This window comes from Scylla paramamosain, chromosome 15, assembly GCF_035594125.1.
Source record: "Scylla paramamosain isolate STU-SP2022 chromosome 15, ASM3559412v1, whole genome shotgun sequence".
Taxonomy (NCBI): domain Eukaryota; kingdom Metazoa; phylum Arthropoda; class Malacostraca; order Decapoda; family Portunidae; genus Scylla; species Scylla paramamosain.
The window spans coordinates 6,951,012-6,973,511 of NC_087165.1; the positions used below are offsets into that span (position 1 = coordinate 6,951,012).

At 41.1% G+C, this 22,500-nt stretch overlaps 1 protein-coding gene and 3 long non-coding RNA genes across 6 annotated transcripts in view; 1 reads left to right on the forward strand and 3 right to left on the reverse strand.

Moving 5' to 3' along the window:
• Positions 1-684: 684 nt before the first annotated feature.
• LOC135107347 (uncharacterized) lies at positions 685-3,676 on the reverse strand. Its single transcript, XR_010271716.1, has 2 exons — positions 3,458-3,676; positions 685-1,023 (listed from the first exon to the last, which is right to left on the reverse strand). It is a non-coding gene; the product is annotated as an uncharacterized LOC135107347 (long non-coding RNA).
• A 1,495-nt stretch (positions 3,677-5,171) lies between these two features.
• LOC135107193 (uncharacterized) lies at positions 5,172-8,096 on the reverse strand. Its single transcript, XR_010271645.1, has 2 exons — positions 7,912-8,096; positions 5,172-5,509 (listed from the first exon to the last, which is right to left on the reverse strand). It is a non-coding gene; the product is annotated as an uncharacterized LOC135107193 (long non-coding RNA).
• A 1,917-nt stretch (positions 8,097-10,013) lies between these two features.
• Positions 10,014-22,500, reverse strand: part of LOC135107348 (uncharacterized) — a 58,224-nt gene continuing 45,737 nt past the window's right edge. The window contains exons 5-9 of the mRNA XM_064017081.1: positions 16,468-16,637; positions 15,762-15,942; positions 15,292-15,457; positions 14,650-14,818; positions 10,014-14,403 (exon numbers count right to left, since the gene is read on the reverse strand). Coding sequence (XP_063873151.1) covers positions 10,577-14,403; positions 14,650-14,818; positions 15,292-15,457; positions 15,762-15,942; positions 16,468-16,637 — 4,513 coding nt within the window. The 3' untranslated portion in view covers positions 10,014-10,576. The remainder of the gene's footprint in view (positions 14,404-14,649; positions 14,819-15,291; positions 15,458-15,761; positions 15,943-16,467; positions 16,638-22,500) is intronic.
• LOC135107349 (uncharacterized) overlaps positions 17,681-22,500 on the forward strand; it is a 40,056-nt gene continuing 35,236 nt past the window's right edge. The window contains exons 1-4 of one of the 3 annotated variants that reach the window (XR_010271718.1): positions 17,681-18,377; positions 21,469-21,588; positions 21,861-21,917; positions 22,357-22,451. This is a non-coding gene — a long non-coding RNA (uncharacterized LOC135107349). The remainder of the gene's footprint in view (positions 18,378-21,468; positions 21,589-21,860; positions 21,918-22,356; positions 22,452-22,500) is intronic. The other 2 variants (XR_010271717.1, XR_010271719.1) reach the window with 2 other exon arrangements.

The window sequence follows — 22,500 nt, forward strand, 5'->3', positions numbered from 1 at the left end:
AATGTTGCATCTCTAGCTGTCTTCTACCGCTATTTTCATGCTAACTGCTCTTCTGATCTTGCTAACTGCATGCCTCCCCTCCTTCCGCGGCCTCGCTGCACAAGACTTTCATCTTTCTCTCACTCCTATTCTGTCCACCTCTCTAACGCAAGAGTTAACCAGTATTCTCAATCATTCATCCCTTTCTCTGGTAAACTCTGGAAATTCCTTGCCTGCTTCTGTATTTCCACCTTCCTATGACTTGAATTCCTTCAAGAGGGAGGTTTCAAGACACTTATCCACCAATTTTTGACTACTGCTTTGACCCTTTTAGGGACTGGCATTTCAGTGGGCATTTTTTTTTATTAGATTTTTGTTGCCCTTGGCCAGTATCCTTCCTACATGAAAAAAAAAAAAAAAAAAAAACACACACTCAGACATTCAAAAGGCCCGCACACAACCCAAACGCAACCAAAACACTCACACATACTCAAATACACTCAAAAGACCATGCACACACAAAAAACACTCCCCCACACACTCAAATACACTCAAAAGGTTTTCGTCTCATAATGGAAAGTGTTGAAATAATTTATGGGGTTTTGTGTGTCTATATGTCTGTATGTCTCTCTCTCTCTCTCTCTCTCTCTCTCTCTCTCTCTCTCTCTCTCTCTCTCTCTCTCTGGCTGGGATTAAAAGGAGTAATAATTTTAATATTTATTGTCACCCCTAAGATAAACAAGTAACAGAAAACGGGAATATACATGAAATAAAAAGTCTCCATTATAAAAAAAAACGGATGGAAAATATAAAAAAATAAATAGAAAACTAAATAAATAAGTGATCCTTAGACATACTTAGAAGTAATAATAAATAAATAATGGGAATGTTAAGTTGAAGGAAGGTCTGTGCAGAGAAGCGTTCAGTATTGGAGGAATTTTCTGCATTTCCTTCACCTTCAGGCTTCCCTTCTTCACTGCCCCTCCTTCAGGCATCCCCAAGGCTCCTTCACCCCCTTCCGTGTGTTATCCTCAGTGTTCCATCCTGTAATATTGGGAGAAATATTAGGCTCATCATACACTGAAAAGACTCCTCTCACACCCAAACCCATCCAAAACACACAAACACAATAAAATATATTTAAAAGACCCCGCACACACCCAAACGCATCCAAAACACCACCACACATACTGTAATATACTCAAAAGACTCCGTACATACCGAAAGGAATCCAAAACACCCCCACATTAACTCAAATACACCCAAAAGACCATGCACTCACCTACATGCATCCAAAACACTCCCAGACACACAGAAATACACTCAAAAGACCGCGCAAACACCAAAACGCATCCAAAACACCACCCCACACACACAAATTCACTCAAAAGACCCTGCATGCAAACAAAACACCCTCATATACTCATATACACTCAAAAGAACCCACACACACCCAAACGCATCCAAGACACCCCCATACACACTCAAATATATCCAAACACCCAACACTTAAAACATCCAAAACACACCAAAATCTCAACAAAACTGAACTAAACACACATAAAACACCCAAAATACACCAAATCACGCCAAAATACCCACAAAACTCATCCAAACATACTTAAAACACACTTAAAACATCGAAAACAGCTATATATCCACAGAATACGCCACAAACACACCCATTCGCACTCAAAACACCTCACACTCTCACAAGTACACCCAAAAGACCACACACACACACACAACACACACACACACACACACACACACACACACACACACCGAAACTCTGCCAAAACACTTAAAACATGGAAAAAAAAAAACACTCACAACACCTCAACATACCCAAAACATTCCACAATACACTCAAAACTCCCCACAATACTAAAAACACGTAAAATACACCTAAAAACATCGTAAAGCACACTTAAACACCCAAAATTCAACCAAAACACACTGATAACAGCTAATATACACCTAAAATACACCTAAACACCCTTAAGACACATTCAAAAACACCCATAGCACTCCTAAATACACCCAAAACTCACTTAAAACACCCAAAACACACCAAATATTAAAGAGAAATGAAGCGCAGCAAGGGAAACTAATCTAAACGTTGTCTTCTTGCCATTTATGTGTTTTGCCTCCTCCTTTCCTCCATTTCTCTTGATATCTTCCTCTCCTCCTCCATTTCACTTATATTCCTCCTACTGCTACTACTATTTACACGCCTGAGCTTATAAACAGCTGGAAATATTAGGAAAACTGAAAATTACGGTAGATATTGACCAAGAGACACTGGAGCCAGACAAGTCCCCGGTCGTTGATGACGTCACAGGCGAAGTGCCCCCGGCCGCTGGCTTACGTACGTAACCTATTTCATTTTAAAAATTGACCCCTAGAAAAAATTAAGCTATGCTGGAATGCATTATATTTTTTGACTTGACAATTACTTTGATTAATATTCACAATATGAAAACCTCTCCAGCCTGAGTAGTTGTAAAGAAATATCTACAGAAATATGGAAAAAGTGTTGGAATCTTTGACACCACTAAAACCATTCAAAAGTCCACCCATTTCACTTTACATCAGTCAAAAAACACTTCAAAAAATCTGAATTATTTTTTCAAGCAATGCAAAGTTAGTTACAAGCTGAAATAGAGAAATAAAGAATCTAAAAAATGACAAAATCATCACTTTTAACGGGACTAAAAACCATTTCAAAATGCACATACTTAACTCAACAGGAACGCAAAACATTTTAAAAATCTTAAACGATTTTTTAAAGCAATAAAAGCTTCACTACAGCCTCAAATAAAAAAGCCAAGAACCGAGTTGGGTCAAAATAACCGTCAAAACGGCCCTATATTTACGTTAAATGATTAAAGAAAATTCAGCTCATTTACTTAACTGAAGCAAGAAAAGCACTTCGACAGCAACGAACTATTTTTAAAAACCATGAAAACATACTATAGAAGCCAAATAAAGTAATCAAGGAAAATATAAAAAATATTGGAACCCACAGGCAGGAACAGGCCCTCGGGGCCGACCTCAGTGGAGGAGCCGGCGGCCATGTTCCCTTATTTATTACTTCGTGATACGAAAACCAGGCAATAACCGATATATCTGACCAGCGGATATGAAAGCTAGGCAAGTGACTGTATCTTGTGACATGTTAGGCTTACATTAAGTGAAAAAAGCAAATATTGACTGAAAACATTGACGCCCTGCCTGTACTTCAGCTGACAGCTTGTTTACATATTGACGACCCTTCAATATTCGCCTAAATTTCCAGCTCTTTCCAGACTCAGACGTAAACAAGACCTAAAAATAAATAAATAACTCCCCCCCAAAAAACTAAATAACGAAAAAAAAAATTAATAAACTGGTACAAGACACTACAGGGAGGAGGAAGGTGGTGCTGCTAAGGCAGTAAGGCTGGCTGAGGGTAGGCCGGCACCGCTGGGCTTACCTTACGTACTCATGGCTCTCTGGTTTTGTGTGGCGCTGCTTGGTAGAGAGAGAAGCAGCCGGGATTACGAAAACACTTATCACCAGAGTGTGTGGAGCAAGACTGACCAGCGCCCTACCAAAACGCTCCAGCCAGCCGCTCACCCTCCCAAGCGCCACCTGTCTCTGCTTCTCCACTCCCTCGCCACAAACGCACACACACACTCACTCACACACACACACACACACACACACACACACACAAAAAATAAATAATAATAATAATTCAAATATAAATATTCTCACTTCCTCACTCCTCTTTCCCCATTAAACACTCCCTACGTGATTGTGATTGCAAAATTCATTTACTACTGTACTGTGTCACCTCACCAAACGAACGAACCAGCGCAGAATAGGCTCAACTAAAATACTCATACCCTTCCTCTCTCTCTCTCTCTCTCTCTCTCTCTCTCTCTCTATCATTACGACTGTTTCCCAAAGCAACGAAAATGATTAGCAGGGTTTTCAAAAGCATTTCTCCTATTAATGATAGAGAAATGTTGTTAATCTGACACTAGAACCGTAAAAACATTATTAAAAACCTAAGTCACTTCGACTATAGCCTTTTAAAAGCGTGTTTCTCATCTTAGTAATGGAAAAATATTTTAAATATATCACTAGAACGGTAAAGACATGCTAGAAAACCTGTGTAACTACTGAGAGAGAGAGAGAGAGAGAGAGAGAGAGAGAGAGAGAGAGAGAGAGAGAGAGAGGGAAAGAGAGAGGGAAAGAGAGACAGAGAGAGAGAGAGAGCGAGAGCGAGAGAGAGAGAGAGAGAGAGAGAGAGAGAGAGAGAGAGAGAGAGAGAGAGAGAGAGACTTTGCACACACCCAAACGCATCCAAAACATCCCTACACACACACACACTCAAATACACTCAACCGAAACACCACCACACACATTCAAATACACTCAAAAGACCCCGCACACACCCAAACACGTCCATAACACCACCACACAAACTCAAATACACTCAAAAGACCCAGCACACACTCAAACACATCCAAAGCATCCCCACATATACTCAAATACACCCAAAGATCCTGCACACACTCAAAATATCACCATACACACTCAAATATACCCAAAAGACCCTGCACACAACCAGACGCATTCAAAAAACCCTCATACACTTAAAAGGCCCCGCATACACTGAAACGCATTCATAACTTTCCCACACGCACTCAAACACACTTAATAGAATCTGAAGACACCCGAAACACCCCCACACACTCTCAAATACACTGAAAAGATCCCACATACGCTCAAACACATCCAAAACACCCCACACACACTCAAATACACTCAAAAGACCCCGCACACACACGCACGCTTCTAAAACACCCTAACACACTCAAATACAACCAAAAGGCCCTGCACACACCCAAACGTATCCAAAACACCCTCACACACACTCAGACATTCAAAAGGCCCGCACACAACCAAACGCAACCAAAACACTCACACATACTCAAATACACTCAAAAGACCATGCACACACAAAAAACACTCCCCCACACACTCAAATACACTCAAAAGGTTTTCGTCTCATAATGAAAAGTGTTGAAATAATTTATGGGGTTTTGTGTGTCTGTATGTCTGTATGTCTCTCTCTCTCTCTCTCTCTCTCTCTCTCTCTCTCTCTCTCTCTCTCTGGCTGGGATTAAAAGGAGTAATAATTTTAATATTTATTGTCACCCCTAAGATGAACAAGTAACAGAAAACGGGAATATACATGAAATAAAAATCTCCATTATAAAAAAAAAACGGATGGAAAATATAAAAAATAAATAGAAAAATAAATAAATAAGAGATCCTTAGACATACTTAGAAGTAATAATAAATAAATAATGGGAATGTTAAGTTGAAGGAAGGTCTGTGCAGAGAAGCGTTCAGTATTGGAGGAATTTTCTGCATTTCCTTCACCTTCAGGCTTCCCTTCTTCACTGCCCCTCCTTCAGGCATCCCCAAGGCTCCTTCACCCCCTTCCGTGTGTTATCCTCAGTGTTCCATCCTGTAATATTGGGAGAAATATTAGGCTCATCATACACTGAAAAGACTCCTCTCACACCCAAACCCATCCAAAACACACAAACACAATAAAATATATTTAAAAGACCTCGCACACACCCAAACGCATCCAAAACACCACCACACACACTGTAATATACTCAAAAGACCCTGTACATACCGAAAGGAATCCAAAACTCCCCCACATTAACTCAAATACACCCAAAAGACCATGCACTCACCTACACGCATCCAAAACACTCCCAGACACACAGAAATACACTCAAAAGACCGCGCAAACACCAAAACGCATCCAAAACACCACCCCACACACTCAAATTCACTCAAAAGACCCTGCATGCAAACAAAACACCCTCATATACTCATATACACTCAAAAGAACCCACACACACCCAAACGCATCCAAGACACCCCCATACACACTCAAATATATCCAAACACCCCACACTTAAAACATCCAAAACACACCAAAATCTCAACAAAACTTAACTAAACACACATAAAACACCCAAAATACACCCAAATCACGCCAAAATACCCACAAAACTCATCCAAACATACTTAAAACACACTTAAAACATCGAAAACAGCTATATATCCACAGAATACGCTACAAACACACCTATTCGCACTCAAAACACCTTACACTCTCACAAGTACACCCAAAAGACCACACACACACACACACACACCGAAACTCTGCCAAAACACTTAAAACATCGAAAAAAAACACTCACAACACCTCAATTTACTCCAAAACACCCCACAATACATTCAAAACTCACCACAATACTCAAAACACGTAAAATACACCTAAAAACATCGTAAAGCACACTTAAACACCCAAAATTCACCCAAAACACACTGATAACTAATATACACTCAAAATACACCTAAACACCTGTAAGACACACTCAAAAACACCCATAGCACTCCTAAATACATCCAAAACTCACTTAAAACACCCAAAACATACCAAATATTAAAGAGAAATGCAGCGCAGCAAGGGAAACTAATCTAAACATTGTCTTCTTGCCATTTATGTGTTTTGCCTCCTCCTTTTCCTCCATTTCTCCTTATATCTTCCTCTCCTCCTCCATTTCACTTATTTTCCTCCTACTGCTACTACTATTTACACACCTGAGCTTATAAACAGCTGGAAATATTAGGAGAACAGTGAAAATTACGATAGATATTGACCAAGAGACACTGGAGCCAGACAAGTCCCCGGTCGTTGATGACGTCACAGGCGAACTGCCCCCGGCCGCTGGCTTACGTACGTAACGTATTTCATTTTAAAATTGACCCCTAGAAAAAATGAAGCTAGGCTGGAATGCATTATATTTTTTGACTTGACAATTACTTTGATTAATATTCACAATATGAAAACCTCTCCAGCCTGAGTAGTTGTAAAGAAATATCAACAGAAATATGGAAAAAGTGTTGGAATCTTTGACACCATTAAAACCATTCAAAAGTTCGCCCATTTCACTTTACATCAGTCAAAAAACACTTCAAAAAATCTGAATTATTTTTTCAAGCAATGCAAATTTAGTTACAAGCTGAAATAGAGAAATAAAGAATCTAAAAAATGTCAAAATCACCACTTTTAACGGGACTAAAAACCATTTCAAAATGCACATACTTAACTCAACAGGAAAGCAAAACATTTAAAAAATCTTAAATGATTTTTTAAAGCAATAAATGCTTCACTACAGCCTCAAATAAAAAAAGCCAAGAACCGAGTTGGGTCAAAATAACCGTCAAAACGGCCCTATATTTACGTTAAATAATTAAAGAAAATTCAGCTCATTTACTTAACTGAAGCAAGAAAAGCACTTCGACAGCAACGAACTATTTTTAAAAACCATAAAAACATACTATAGAAGCCAAATAAAGTAATCAAGGAAAATATAAAAAATATTGGAACCCACAGGCAGGAATAGGCCCTAGGGGCCGATCTCAGTGGAGGAGCCGGCGGCCATGTTCCCTTATTTATTACTTCGTGATACGAAAACCAGGCAATGACCGATATATCTGACCAGCGGATATGAAAGCTAGGCAAGTGACTGTATCTTGTGACATGTTAGGCTTACATTAAGTGAGAGAAGAAGCAAATATTGACTGAAAACATTGACGCCCTGCCTGTACTTCAGCTGACAGCTTGTTTACATATTGACGACCCTTCAATATTCGCCTAAATTTCCAGCTCTTTCCAGACTCAGACGTAAACAAGACCTAAAAATAAATAAATAACTCTCCAAAAAAAACTAAATAACGAAAAAAAAAAATAATAAACTGGTACAAGACACTACAGGGAGGAGGAAGGCTGTGCTGGTAAGGCAGTAAGGCTGACTGAGGGTAGGCCGGCACCGCTGGGCTTACCTTACGTACTCATGGCTCTCTGGTGTTGCGTGGCGGTGCTTGGTACAGGAAGAAGCAGCCGGGATTACGAAAACACTTATTACCAGAGTGTATGGAGCAAGACTGACCAGCGCCCTACCAAAACGCTCCAGCCAGCAGCTCACCCTCCCAAGCGCCACCTGTCTCTGCTTCTCCACTCCCTCGCCACAAACGCGCGCACACACACACACACATACACACACACACACACACAAAAAAAAAAGATGTTATCATGTAATAATTCAAATATAAATATTCTCACTTCCTCACTCCCCTTTCCCCATTAAACACTCCCTACGTGATTATGATTGCAAAATTCATTTACTACTGTACTGTGTCACCTCACCAAACGAACGAACCAGCGCAGAATAGGCTCAACTAAAATACTCATACCCTTCCTCTCTCTCTCTCTCTCTCTGTCTCTCTCTCTTTCTATCCTTACGACTGTTTCCCAAAGGAACGAAAATGATTAGCAGGGTTTTCAAAAGCATTTCTCCTATTAATAATAGAGAAATATTTTTAATCTGACACTAGAACCGTAAAAACATTATTAAAAACCTAAGTCACTTCGACTATAGCCTTTTAAAAGCGTGTTTCTCTTGTTAGTAATGGAAAAATATTTTTAATATATCACTAGAACGGTAAAGACACGCTAAAAACCTGTGTAACTACTGAGAGAGAGAGAGAGAGAGAGAGAGAGAGAGAGAGAGAGAGAGAGAGAGAGAGAGAGACGCTAGAAAACCTGTGTAACTACTGAGAGAGAGAGAGAGAGAGAGAGAGAGAGAGAGAGAGAGAGAGAGAGAGAGAGAGAGAGAGAGAGAACCTAACATTTATTAATTTAATAAATGAGCTTGGCTTAATTCTAGTCATTTCTTAGTAGCTCTTGTTTCTCTCTGGGCTCAGCCTTCCTCTCTCCCACGTGACATGGACGGTGAATCAGTGAACAGTGGATCAGTAGAAACACGTCTGCAATTTCAACAGCTTTAAGTGTCTCGTCTCTGCTGGTGATGTGCATTACAACTGAATGAGGCACCTTGCGTTTAAATTCCTCAAAGACGATAAAGTTTACTGTACTAGCTGGTCATATGTGGTAATTAAAGCCGATTTAAGCCACTTTTCAGAGTGCTCTGTACTTATCTGATGCGCACTCCAAGTAAGTCTGGTGTTGGAGTTTAAGATTGCTCTTTTTTTTTTTTCAGTAACCCTCTTTTGATCTTTCTCGCCGTTTCCACTCTTTTACTCTTTATCTCTCCACCCATTTTTTTTTTTTTTCCTTCTCCGCCTTGCTCACACTGTGTTAATGAAGGAGTACGAGCCCCGCCTTCACTGCCTGTTGCGCTACCCTAGTACTTAACCTCTATGCAGTCGCTTAGGATGTTACCTATTTTTCCTACCCCACCCAAGTCTCTCTCCTACGCTAGTTAACTCATGAACAGCTCCTGCCAAACAGTGAATAGAGCCGTGTTTACCCCACTTGGAAAATAGTAAAAATAAAAATCAAATTCAGAAATATGCTCGAACTTACTCATTGGTTAGCGGTCGTTCAAGATTGGGAAATGCACCGATATAAACCGGAGTAGTTGTGGTGTTTTAAACATCCGGAAGAGACTGAATGCTATTTGATGTCAAATAAAATTATATAAAAACACGCAAAGCCTTGTTGAACGGATGCCTTAAAGGAAAACGTCAGCGTTCATACAGTCCCTTCCACGTCGACGTTCATCACTCAGTGTTGCCAATGTGTGAGTCATCTGTGAAGCGCCCCACCTGATTCGACTCTTATCTGAGACACATTCCAGTCAGTATGAGTAAGCTGGAGGGTGATGGAAAGATCGGCGGAATTTGTTTCGGATAAGAATCGAAGCAGACAGTTCACAGCAGGCGATTCACACACACACTGGTAATGCGAAGTGATGAACGTGGAAGTGTAGGGGATTGTACACCTTCATCACCACGACCATTACATTATTACAAGATCATCCAAACACTTCTTGTTTCTCTCTTCTGTGGCACCACTCACTCACCGGACTCAGGGTAAAACGGAATTACCTCTGCAGCAGGAATTAAGGAGAGGCAAATGTTACATGGTTATTTGGCTGTATTATCGTAGCTACAGTATATACACTGGGATATCATACAGGAAGTAGGGGTTAATACGCATACATAATCACGTGTGCTCATCTCTCTTATACAGATTAACAAATTTTGTCTATTTTTCCCCTTATCAAAATACAGTTTCACTTTATAATTAATGTTCTTACTATTACGTCTAGGACAGTGTGTGTGTGTGTGTGTGTGTGTGTGTGTGTGTGTGTGTTCCCTTGAATAGAAATAAAAAATGAAAATCCTTCAGTAGAATGAGATGAAAATTAACACTTAATTATAGAATGGTTTCAGTGTTTGCTTCGTGTCGTTCAAAAGCAACGAAATCAAATGAGTATCTATCTTCTAATATAAATCCCCTTGAATAAATTACATACATAATACTGGATAACGATTGGACATAACATACGTCGACATTAACACACACACTATCACACACTATCACGCATGAGACTGGTCTAATATGGCAAAGAGGACCAAAATCCATCATGACAATCGTGCCTCCTCAGTCCACATTTGCTGGCGTTCAGTACTCTGATGTTCCTCAGTATATTCTAGCTGGGAATGAGTCGTCGTCATCGTCGTCATCTTGAATAAATTTATTGTTTATGTACAGTGAGGCACTCCCTGAATTGCCCAGGACTCCAGGAAAACTGCGGCTTAGGGACGCTCTAAAACTGTTCCTCTGAAAACTGGAAGAGACTGAAAAGGAGTCGAGGGTGGAGTAGGAAGCCATCCTGTTAAGTGACGCGGATCTCCTGGGAAGACCAGAGCGAGTGAGACTTTGGGAAGACGTTTTCTTGGTCGTCAGTTTGCTGTTGCTACTGAGAGTGGACATCGGAACTGAGGTGGAAGACAAGGAGGAATTCTGGCTGCGATTCCTACTGTGAGCAGACTCGCTTGAATCGGTGCTGTGGTAACCTGAATCGTCTTGCTTGATCTTGGGCCCCATGTCTACTATAACCCGTTGGACCTGCGCCTCAGAAAGATGTTCTTGACCTTCCTGCGGCTCATCCACTTTTTCTAGAATCTTTCTCCAAGTTCTCTTAATACTCTCGCCTCCACTCTTATCTTTGAAATGTTTTTCAAGATCTGACTTAGCTTTAAAAGCAAGAGAAAACTCTGCTCCTTCCGGCTCGCCCTCTTCGTGATATTCGCCGTCAGCGGTGCCTCTCTGCCTCGTTATAAAACCATTCATCTGCTCCTTACTGAGGGAAGAATGGCGCCTAAGCGTCGGTGAACGACCGATGGTGGAGAGAATAAATTCTCCGCTCACTCTTGCCTCACTTCCCGGGGACTGGGGTTCTTCCGTGGTGTCTTCTGGACACAGGTCACCTTCCAGACTGATATATTGTTCCTGAGGCTGTGGTGCATTATAGTGGGAAGCAGCCGAAGTGGAAGTTGGTGTTGATGCCGGACTTTCAAGAGATCCTGAGGAGAATGCATCTAGGAAGGGAACACTGCCCTGAGAGTTACTGTCATCGGCAGTGTTCCCCTCCCCTAAAAAAGGCCCTCCCACATCTTCCTCGTGCAATGTGGACAGTCTGTGGCCTTCATGTGAGGGGTGTGCCAACAGGCCGTGCAAGATTGCCCGTGCCTCTTCCTCAGTCAGCTCTGGGATGGACCCGGTGCTGGAGGACCGCGAGGAGGACGTTTCCTGGAAGCTTTTCCGGTAAGACTTTTCCGGCAGCCTTGGAGGAGCCATCTCATTTTCTACTGCATCATATTTCTTGCTACTTTTTAGTGGGAGGGGTGGGGGACCTGTATGACTTTTCGGGGGCAATGGGACGGAGGAGGTTTTTGAAACGAAATCGTGGCTCCGAGTCTGCTTTGGTGGTAAAGGCGGCTTGATATCGTTCTCTTCCATGGAATTAGAGTTGGAGTTGGAGTCATGGAAGTTAACACAGATGCTGGTGCCCGTGACGGGGAGTGGACTGCTGCTAGTGCTGCCGCTGCTGCTGCCATCAGTCTCCAGGGATTGCCGTAGGAACTTCAAGTCCTGATAGTCTTTGAAGGTTCGGTACTTCTTGGGAGTGGGTGTTGTATTGCTGCTGTTATTATTATTGTTGTTGTTGTTGTTGATTATATTCATATTCGTATTATTTGCATTGCTGATATTGCTGAGGTAAAAGGAACCAGACTTTACAGGACCTGGAACATTTGTGAACTTCATCGGAGGATAAGTCCTCTCTGACAAGTCCTTACCCGTGGCCTTGGTACTCCTCACACTGCTCCGGGATTCGTAGATGTCCAAGAGGGACTTATCTCCTTTCCTGGGCATGTCTCCAGGTAATGTCATTCTTCGCTTACTTCTCAGGGGCTCTTGAGGCTCCTCATTGCTGTTATTATTATTCTTTTTAGCTTTCGGCCTCTCGAGGGAATCCAAGGCAATGCTACCGCTACGCTCCACCTTTTTGCCGCGTCTTTCCAAGGTGTCTTGATCAAATCCTGCTATCTGATTGAAAGTTTCTGACTCCACGTTGTCTACCACAGGGATTGTCACCCGGCATCCGGAGTAGATGGGGCTGTTGCACTTATCTATTGTCACCTCACTCACCATTGAGTTTGGTTTACTGTGCACATAATGGTCGTTATGATTTCTCTCCTCCTTATTACTTCCTTCTATGCAATTTTGTTGTGGTCTTGTTTGTCTTCCCTCACCGTGGTGTTTCTTAGACTCTGTGGGTCTCTCACCACTAGTCTGGCTGGTGTTGGGTGTCCCGGGTGCTTTTCTTTTCACTTTTTGTTTGTTCCCGGTAGGAATGTGAATCTCCTCGTAAGTGTGGTCGTCGTGCTCGTTCTCGTCCAAACGATCCACAACCTTGGCGTAGGACTCGTTCACACTCCTGGCTAGACGTGACATAGTCTTCGTTCCCGTCCATTTGTTATAGATTTCGTTCCTCGCCGTCATTGCCTCCTCCCGTGGAAGCTGACCAAAGTGGCCTTTAGACTGTCCCTCACCCTCTTCCGTCCTGCGTTGGAGGGAATCGTTGGCTCTGGACTTCGTGTCTGAATAAACACTTTCACTGTCGCTTGGAATCATTTTCGGTACCTTTGATTCCGCTTCGCTCACCAGATCGTTGAGTGAGTCATCCTCAGAGCAAAAAGACTTACTGAGGTTATCTTCAAGAGCCTGGGGAATTTCAGGTCGGCGTCTGCGAGGGTTGGAACCGTAGTGGGTGTGTTCATTCTGCCACGACAACGACCGAGTTACTGGTGGCTTATCTTCTGAGGATTTACCATGACTAGTGGACTCGTCATGAGTCTTCCTCTCCTCGTTGAGAGACAAACTGCGGAAAGCGAGTGTTCGATGCTTTCGTGGAGGAGTGGATGGTTTGCTATTTTTTTGAGGCAGCGGTGGTGGTTGGTCAGGATTCTCGGGTGTCGGCACTTGAGAATCCGGGATGCTATTAGGCTGCTCTGTCATCCTTGTGTAAGAGTTCTTAGCGTCCAGTGTCTGGAGCCACTTTTGTACCTTGCCCTCACCAGAACCTGATGCAGAAGCATCCATGTCGTTTTCCAACCGCTCCAGCGTGCTCTTGGGGGATGCCTTGGATTTCTTTTTGTTCCTGTTTAGGGTGGATTTAGGTGATATGGCCTCCCCTACTTTCTTCATCTTCTGGAAGGTCGCCACCATTTCCTGGCGGAAGTTCTCGAAAGTGTTGTTAAGGTCAGTCAATCTCTTCCCATCTCTGAGCACGTTGCGTAGCATGGACGGCTTGATCAGCTCCGGGAAGTCATCCTCAACCTCCGGAGACAAGTTTCGAGCGTTAACAGGTACAGGAGGTGGAGGAGCGGGTTTCTGTGCAGCAGAGGATCTGGTAACAGGATGCGACACATAAGAAGCATCGGAAGCAGGAAGGCGAGGTTTGAGGTCAAGTGTCTTGATAATCTCACTAACAAAGCTTTCCCCGTGACTATTAACTCGCTGCGCAAGCCGCTTGAGAGTGGAGCTGCGGCTGTCGCTTTCCTTCTGTCGTCTTTCTAGGGAATCGCTCTGGATACTGGTTGCATCACTAACATTGGCGGTTTCTTCCTGGGAGTCCTGAGAGTCTTCTGTGTGCACTGTGGTTCCACTGACTGTGCGACTTACAGGACGAGACTGGCAGTCTGAGTCTTCTTCAGGAATGTCTCCGAGACTCGGATGATAAATTTTCGTCTTCATTTTGGTCTTAGCAACAGTGATCATTTCGCGGATTCTAGCGAGGAATTCCAGCGCGGCAGGAGGCGGAGTCTGCAGTAACTCCGGCTCGAAGTAGGCGGGGTTGAAATAGAGTTTCCTCCGCGCCTGTGCCTCGTGGTTCTCTGCTGAGGTCATCATCCCACCAGCAGGGAGATTTCTGTTCACACCACTTGCATCCGCTTCTCCTGCTGGAGAGAAATAAAGATAAAGCTCCTGCAGTGATAACGAAAAATTTGTGTCGTCTGAAGACGTCCATTGTCCACAGGGAAAGCTGAGATACTATTACAAATATTTGTGACGCCACAGTGAGAACATGTAAGACAACAATGTGTTGATATATACTTCATGTTTAATCTCTCAATAGATTAACGATTTCAATGGTCAGAACGACCAAGGAGAGGCACTAACGAAGTATGGTGTCTCCCGCTACTTACCCAGAGTCACTACCGCCAGGGGAGAGCGAGGCACCCTTTCCAGGCCATCGGCGGGCTCTAAGCCAACCATGGGCCCCGCCATTCCGCCATTCCTGTGGCCAGCCATGGGCCCCGTCATCCCGCCGTTACTGTGCACCATTGCTGAAGTGAACGTAACTCGGTTCCTTTCCTGAGGAATAGAGTTTGCATGTAAGAGACTGGACAGTGTAATGCTGGCAGTACTGAACTGTGGAGAGTAACTTGCACAGACATGATGGTGTTGAATGGAAATGTTCATGTAATTTACTCACTGCTGCTATGTAACTACAGTAGAATTCAATATTCTTTCTCTTGACCTAAGTGCATTTGCTCATTCTCATTGTTTAATTTTTTGCAAATAAAAGGACTGAGGGATACGTATCTTCATTCCCTTCATGAATTACTTTACTCCGTTTTTTATTCTTTTGTATTCCCAAGTCTTGATGGTTTCCTTCAAAATGTGGTATAAAGACAGTTAAATAAACAAATATATTGATATTAATTTTTTTGGAACTTTTTTTCTTCTTTCTCTTCCCGAGTTTGTTTTGTAATCCTTTCTCAATCGTATTTTGAAGGAAAAAGAAAGGGAAATCTACCATTTCCTTTTTGTTACTCAGGACTCACCCTATTGGCTCTGCGATTTCTGGAGGCCAGCGAGAGATCCTCAATGTCATCATTATCATCAGCGGCTATTAAGAGGGAAGGCTTCGGCAGTGCATGCTGAGGATTGCCCCTGTCCCTGCCTCCTTTGCGGCCGCCTCTGTAGCCTCCTTCTTCTTCCTCGCGATCTCTGGAAATTAACAATTTGACGGATTGTTGCAGTGGTATACAGTAACTTTGGGCCGTTGAATAATGAGTTTGCTGATTGCAGCGATGAATAAATGCTACCACACTCATGATGATTCATATTGTTGAAAGTCATGTAGAAAAATTATTGAATATTAAAGCGATAAACGAGTTAGATATTCATGATACTTTATGTTCACTATCAGCTCATATATTCCCTAATTTGTTGTGAAAAATGTACGACTAGTGTTCAAAAACATTTGTTAAATGTCACACATTGACGAAGAACTGAGGATCTTGTCACTCACATGTTCTTCTCGCTCTTCTTCTTCTTTTTGAACTGAATGAAGACAGACATCCCGACGATATAGATGATGGTGAGGCACGCGACCACCAGACCGATGATAACGCCATCTCCCCACGACAGAGCTTCCCAAGCCCCATCTCCTGGCGCTGGGGTGGCAGCAGACAGCGCCGCCCCAGCGGACCCTGCAAAGACAAGGAAGTGAGAATCCTCATAGGGGGTCATAATAGGAGTCATCCATAATGATCTCCTTACAGAAGGCTCCTGACATTGACCCCCTACACGTTTTGCTCGTCTGTGAGCGCGTATCATGGTATAGTGTAATTATTTAATGAAATGACCTTCAAATTCGTACTTTGATACATTAATATTAAATGCTGAATTTGATTTCTTACTTGCATGTGCCTAATGCTGAAGCATAGTGACCTTACAGTTGTCTAATGTATGGCATGACTTGAAGTGACATCCGCACATCTACAGACGATGAGTAAAACAGTTTTATAATTTAGGATTTACCTTTTTTTATTTTTAGTTTTATATTAAAAGCATAGAAAATAATAGATATTTTTCAGCTATTTTTCAAGAACCTACTTATATTCTCCCTACATACCTATTATTGACAAGAGGACCCATCATCTGTGTTATCTAGACACTGAAACAAGATCATTACAAGTCAAGAATGGGCGTACTGCCTTAGCTCTCGAACTCACCAGGGCTGCCGGCAACCCTGAAGGAAAGGCAGGGACGGAAAACAGGCGTGGCTGGCTGGGCAGCGTCACGGCAAATAAGTGTGACCAGCACCAAGCGTCCCTCCGCGGCCCGGCGAGCCTCTGCTTCCCCTACCCATTGCACGAAGGTGCGCCCCACGTCGCGGAATAATCTGGAGACAGACAAATGTTATAAGTTTTAGTCACAGGAAGGAAATGGACATGAGAAATACATAATAACATAAGGACGATACGAAAAAATCTGGTGTTTCAGAGTATCAAGGTGAGCACACACGACACACACAACACATACGTATGTTGGCAGTGAACAAAACTAACTAGATTGGCCCGTCATATATGAGAACTATAGTCGAATGGTTCATATCACTGTAGTTTATTATTCGTCCAGCTGAATCTCTCTCTCTCTCTCTCTCTCTCTCTCTCTCTCTCTCTCTCTGAGACAGGTAATTTGCAATATCATTTTGTAAGAAAGAGCACTAATGTTATAAAATTCATATACAAGAGGGCATATTGTTAGAGAGAGAGAGAGAGAGAGAGAGAGAGAGAGAGAGAGAGAGAGAGAGAGAGAGAGAGAGAGGGGGGGAGGGGGGATGAGAGAGATGTCATACAGATGTCAGTTCATGTTATCGTGAACTGCCCCATGTAACCTGATTTCATATTTTACTTTTTCACTTCGATATACTGGAGGTGTTAAGCGTGTCATTTTGTAAGGTCATGCTTATGAATAAAGTGTATAATTTACTACGTGCATTATAGCTATGGAAGTCTACTGGAAGTAAAAAAATAAAGAAATATATATAACACGTTTCTGGTGATGATTGCATGTCAATATGTGGTTGTGGTGGAGATAGTGAAGGTTGTTGTATTATGAATATTACATTTGACGATACTATATTATACAGTAAAACTGTGTTCTTGACTTAATGTTGTTTTTAGTAGTGAGTGACTGGATAGTGTTTGATACAATGAAATAAACAACTAATATATTTATTAAAATTCAGGGAATATAAAACATTACAATATGTAAATGAAACTTTCAAATGTACAATGTCATGGAGTTCGATAGTTCACATCGGTGCATGGATAGATAACACTTCTTTAACTGGTCACTCGTTATCGTCCTTTCATTGTAGCCCTCCTATAGTCTCATGAGGCGTTCTTGTAGCTTCATCTGTTTTCTCTGGTAGCAATTTAATTTATTTTCATTAACAAGTTTCACCTACTATTAATTTAGTATTTCATTTCAGTGCTAGGTAGGCAACTAACAGACTACCAGACAATCTATTTCAATAGAAACTTTGCTTTTCGGTTCATACGAGTATGTGCCCGTATCAGTCGAGGAAAATTTCCAAATCACCCGAGACAATAGTGCGAATCTGATCCGAATCAGCCATGGTTCGAATAAGCCTGCATTTCAACATACAACAATCAAAATCTCAATATCTCACGGCCCTGAAGAAAGGTGATCACTCTCTACATCTTCGAATGGTGCGTGTGAGAGCTATGAAAAGTGTCTGTGCTGAGAGTCAGTCGTGATATTTTGCCAATAACTGTTACTCAGATAATCTTTCCTTTGATTTGAGTGAGCTTTATACAGGAATGGAGGGCAGTGAGGACTCGAGAAATGTCAGTAAGGAGAGGGACACACCCCCTTCCCTGTTCACTCATTCCGCTCGCCACAGTTACTCATGAGAATACAACGGTGTGAACACGAAAGGAACCTCATACGTTGTAGATACGCCAGTCAGTGAAGGATAAACACGCATGAGTGATAGCAATAAGAAAGATTAGACTGGAATGTATATTCATATGAAGTTACTCTAATGGAGTGGACTGGAGAAGCTGCCCCTGCTGGGTCTCGCGTTTCTGCCTCTACATCACTCCAGGGTCAGGTAAGGGTATGATTTGCATGTTGTATATTGATATTACATGTTAGCATATTGCAGATAAAATAATACGTGCTTATTGATATTGGTATTTCTTGATAAGAAGTCCGTCCCTCCCATTCCACCCCAACCCCCCCAAATCCAACAAACAATATTGGGGGCCTGTGGAGAATCGGTTTTATTTTTTTTTGGGGGGGGGGTGGATGAAAAATAAGTGAAATAAGGGCGTTCAGAAATCTAAGGAAATTTACCTAAATATTTCGAATTTCCCAAACCTATCCTAGTCCCTAGACTCCTCCAGCTTGGACGTTAATCTAACCTAGCATGACCTAATCTAGCTGGTGGGGCTGCGCCCCCCTCCCCTGGACCCCCCCACCCAACTAGGACGTTAACCTAAATTATCATAACCTAACCTAATCTAACCTGACCTAGCATAACCTAACCTAATCTAACCTAACCTAACATAACCTAACATAGCATAACCTGTCCTAACCTAACAAGGGATCTCAAAAATTATACTGTTATGTGTTACCGGTGTGGTGTGGAGATTCTCAGGGCAATGGAGGTGGGTACGGTTTGTCGGCTTCCTTAATAAACACATAGAACCTCTTTCTTATGTTTGTATACTGCATCTTAACCATTGCTGTTGCTAAATATCTCACATAGTGACTTCTTTTCCTGCTGAACACTGGCACTTTTCACTTTACCTCCCTCCACTGGGTAGCCAGATTAACAAATGACAGTGACCCTCTATCAGAATGCCTGACACTTCTCCAAAACAAATGAAAAGTGCAAATGAACCTACCATGGAAGGTCGGCCTCAGGAATGGCCTCAGGAGTGGCAGCTCGTGATTGGAGGGATCAGCTGTATAGATACCATGAAATGCTAATATGCTGCTACCCACAAATCCCAGTTATAAAGAAAAAAAAAATTTCAATGTTTACTCTTGAATGGTGCAAAGCTCATTGGACTTAAAAATATTGAATTTCTCTATACTCTCAAGTGCTATTATAGCCATACTAGACATGTGCCCCCCAATTTTTTTTACATTTATGGCAAGGTCACCAAACCCTTCTCCATGACATGCAAGTTTTGTGCTTGTAGGTAACATGGACAAGATAACCAGATTAACCCTGATATAACATACTACGTTATTGTACTGGTAGGATTTTGGATAAGTTGTAATTTTCCACTAGTTATAATGGCTGGAGTTGCTCTTGTTCCAATCTGAGGCCATATTTTCTGTATTGCCAAAGTATTGCCTTATTATAATGCAGCATGATATGCAAGATTGCATGTTTCATTAACTTGTGTATATGTTTCAAATTAATGAGTACAAAGCACAGGTATCCTCTTGGGACAGTGCTGAGGGTCCAAGAGTACACCTGCAGGGTTCATTTTGGTATCAGGTATGGGGATTTCACAAATACTTTTCTTCTCCAGGAATACTAATGCCTCCCTGCACCCCCTTTTATTTTTTTAGTTTCTTGAAAACAACAGTGAGTTGTGCTTCTTAACATTAGTGTCTCACCCGTAGGAACCATATGTTCAGCTGCATTCCCAAGATGAAGTCTTCTCACCTGTATGACATGCAAAATTTTGCAGATAAAGATATGAATCATGCTTTGTTGATTGTATTTATATTTATAGATGTCATCAAGTTCTGATTTGTAGCTCATTTTGTAATGTGTTATGCTAAGTGTGAAAATGGCCTGATCTTTAGTTTGGTCCTTGAATGACAGTAAATACCTAAATCTATCTCTCTAGTAAATACCTAAATCTATCTCTCTAGTAAATACCTAAATCTATCTCTCTGATGCCTTTGTCAGTGAGAGCATCCACAAGTGGGTGGCCATGGTAGAAGAACATCTGCCTCTCTCAATTCAAACACTCTGTTCTTGCTTGTTTAAACCTTCCCTTCCACCAGCACCTTTTTCACCCATGTACTCCGTTACTTTATGTATGCATGTATGCATGTATTTCTTCACCTTCTGAATGGCTTTCTTCTCCAGCTTTGATTCTAACTTGGGTGTACTTGCTTTCTTTCTAAACACTTAACTCTGTTTTCTGAATATGACCAAACAACATGTAATGTATTTATTTTCATCCATAATCCATTCCATCTCTCCACACTTGACTATCTTTACACATGTAATTTGATCTCTATAGAATCTTGATTTTTCCAGTATTGCTTCCCTACTACATGAATTTTAAGAACATTTCAGAGAGCTTCCCCATTAATGCTGTTATCTTGTAGGTCTATCTTTGAAGGCTACATACAATTTTTCATCCTACCCCTCTCTTCTGCTATAATATTAATTGGAACTTTTATTTATAAAAAAAATTCTTTCCCAAATCCTTCTTGCTCCCTATTGACCTTTCCATCAATTTCTTCTGTCAATATCAGGGCAATATTCTGTTAATTTCCTGGGGCACCAGGCAAGCTAACACCCCATAAATATCATAGTCATTCTTATTATCTTCACAACTACTTATTATCTTCACAACTATACCTTCACTCATCTGGTATTTGTATCTGTTTCCATGCAAGTTTTCATATCAAATACATATGTTGTACTACAGCATCTCTGTATTTTGACATTACCACAATTATTACAGATTTACTTATTATATTTTATTCTGCCAATTACTTTATCTTTTCTGTTAATTCTGTTTTCACTTCTTTCTGTACTCATGCTTGACTTTGTTGCTTTTCCTATTGTGTTATTTTTCATTAAATGCTCAAAATTACTTTTCCATGCTCCTTTCACCTTTTTTACTATTTACAGGAACTTCATTCTCTCTTTATCCTCACACCTACAGCTCCCACTATCTCTCTCTATCTTGTATGCAAAAACAATTAATTCTCATTGGACTTTTCACTCTGCTATCTACCAAACTCTTCATCCCCTCTCCTTTCACTTTTTCCCATTAACTTAACTTTCCTATTAGAAGATAGTCCTCACTCAAATATAATTGTGCATAGTGCATTGCAACATTTTCTCATGCACTTTTCCCCTCTGCTCTGTAAGTCTCTTTATTTAATCTTGTGTAAAAATCTGCTTTTACATTTACCATTGTTATTTGAATTTACAGTTCTGTGTGGCAAGTCAATTAAGGACTAACTAATTATCTAAGATATCACCTCATGGCTGGGATAGACTATCAGGAGTGTTAGTCTCAATGGATATGGATGGTTATTATTACCTTCAATAGGTAAGTGTAATTTTTTACTCTGTATGCATGAAAAATGGAATTATCTTAAGTGCATCATAATTTTTACACTAATCTGAACTAGCTAAAAATGTTTTAACTGAATAAGGAAGGGAATTTATATTGTCAAGAACTAAGCTTGTAGATATAGGTTAATAATGACTTATGTTATGAGTACAACAATATCCACCACCAACAGTGTGACTACAATTAAAATATTGAGGTGCATCATCATCTACAGTGTGAGCATTTTCTGATGACTTTTAATTCTTCAGGTGCATGAAGTGTACAAGTATCTACAAGGGACACTGATGGAGAGGCACATTTAAACTGTGAGCGTTGAAACATTCATCTTCTATACTGTAGTAAACACTTTAAAAGTTATCTAATTGTTCTAATGCCATTATTCTTCCAACAGAGCAAAATTTTGTTGATTTGCAATTAGGTTTGACTCAAGATTTACTTTCCAATTTACCATACTTTCAACTTTCACATTGTTGTATGCATGTAAACAAAAACACCATGTATTCTTTTTCCTTTCCACTCGCCCACCTACCAAACTCTTCATCCTCTCTCCTGTTATTTTTCATCAATTCACTTGGGTATCTTGAAACAGTCTACATCACTCAAATGCATGCATGCATAGTGCATTACATCATTTTCTTGTATTCTTCTCTTCCCTTCTGTTATATAAGGTTTTTTGTATTTTGTCATTAAAAATCTGCTCCTGCATTTACCATCATTATATGAATTTATGGTTTTGTCTCGTAGGTCCTTCAAGCACTAACCAACCATCTCATTGCTTGGATAGACTATGAAGAGTGCTGGTCACAATGGATAAGGATGGCCATTATTACCTGCTCTAAGTAAGTATGATTTATTTTTACTCTTTATGTATTAGATTACTGTATTGTA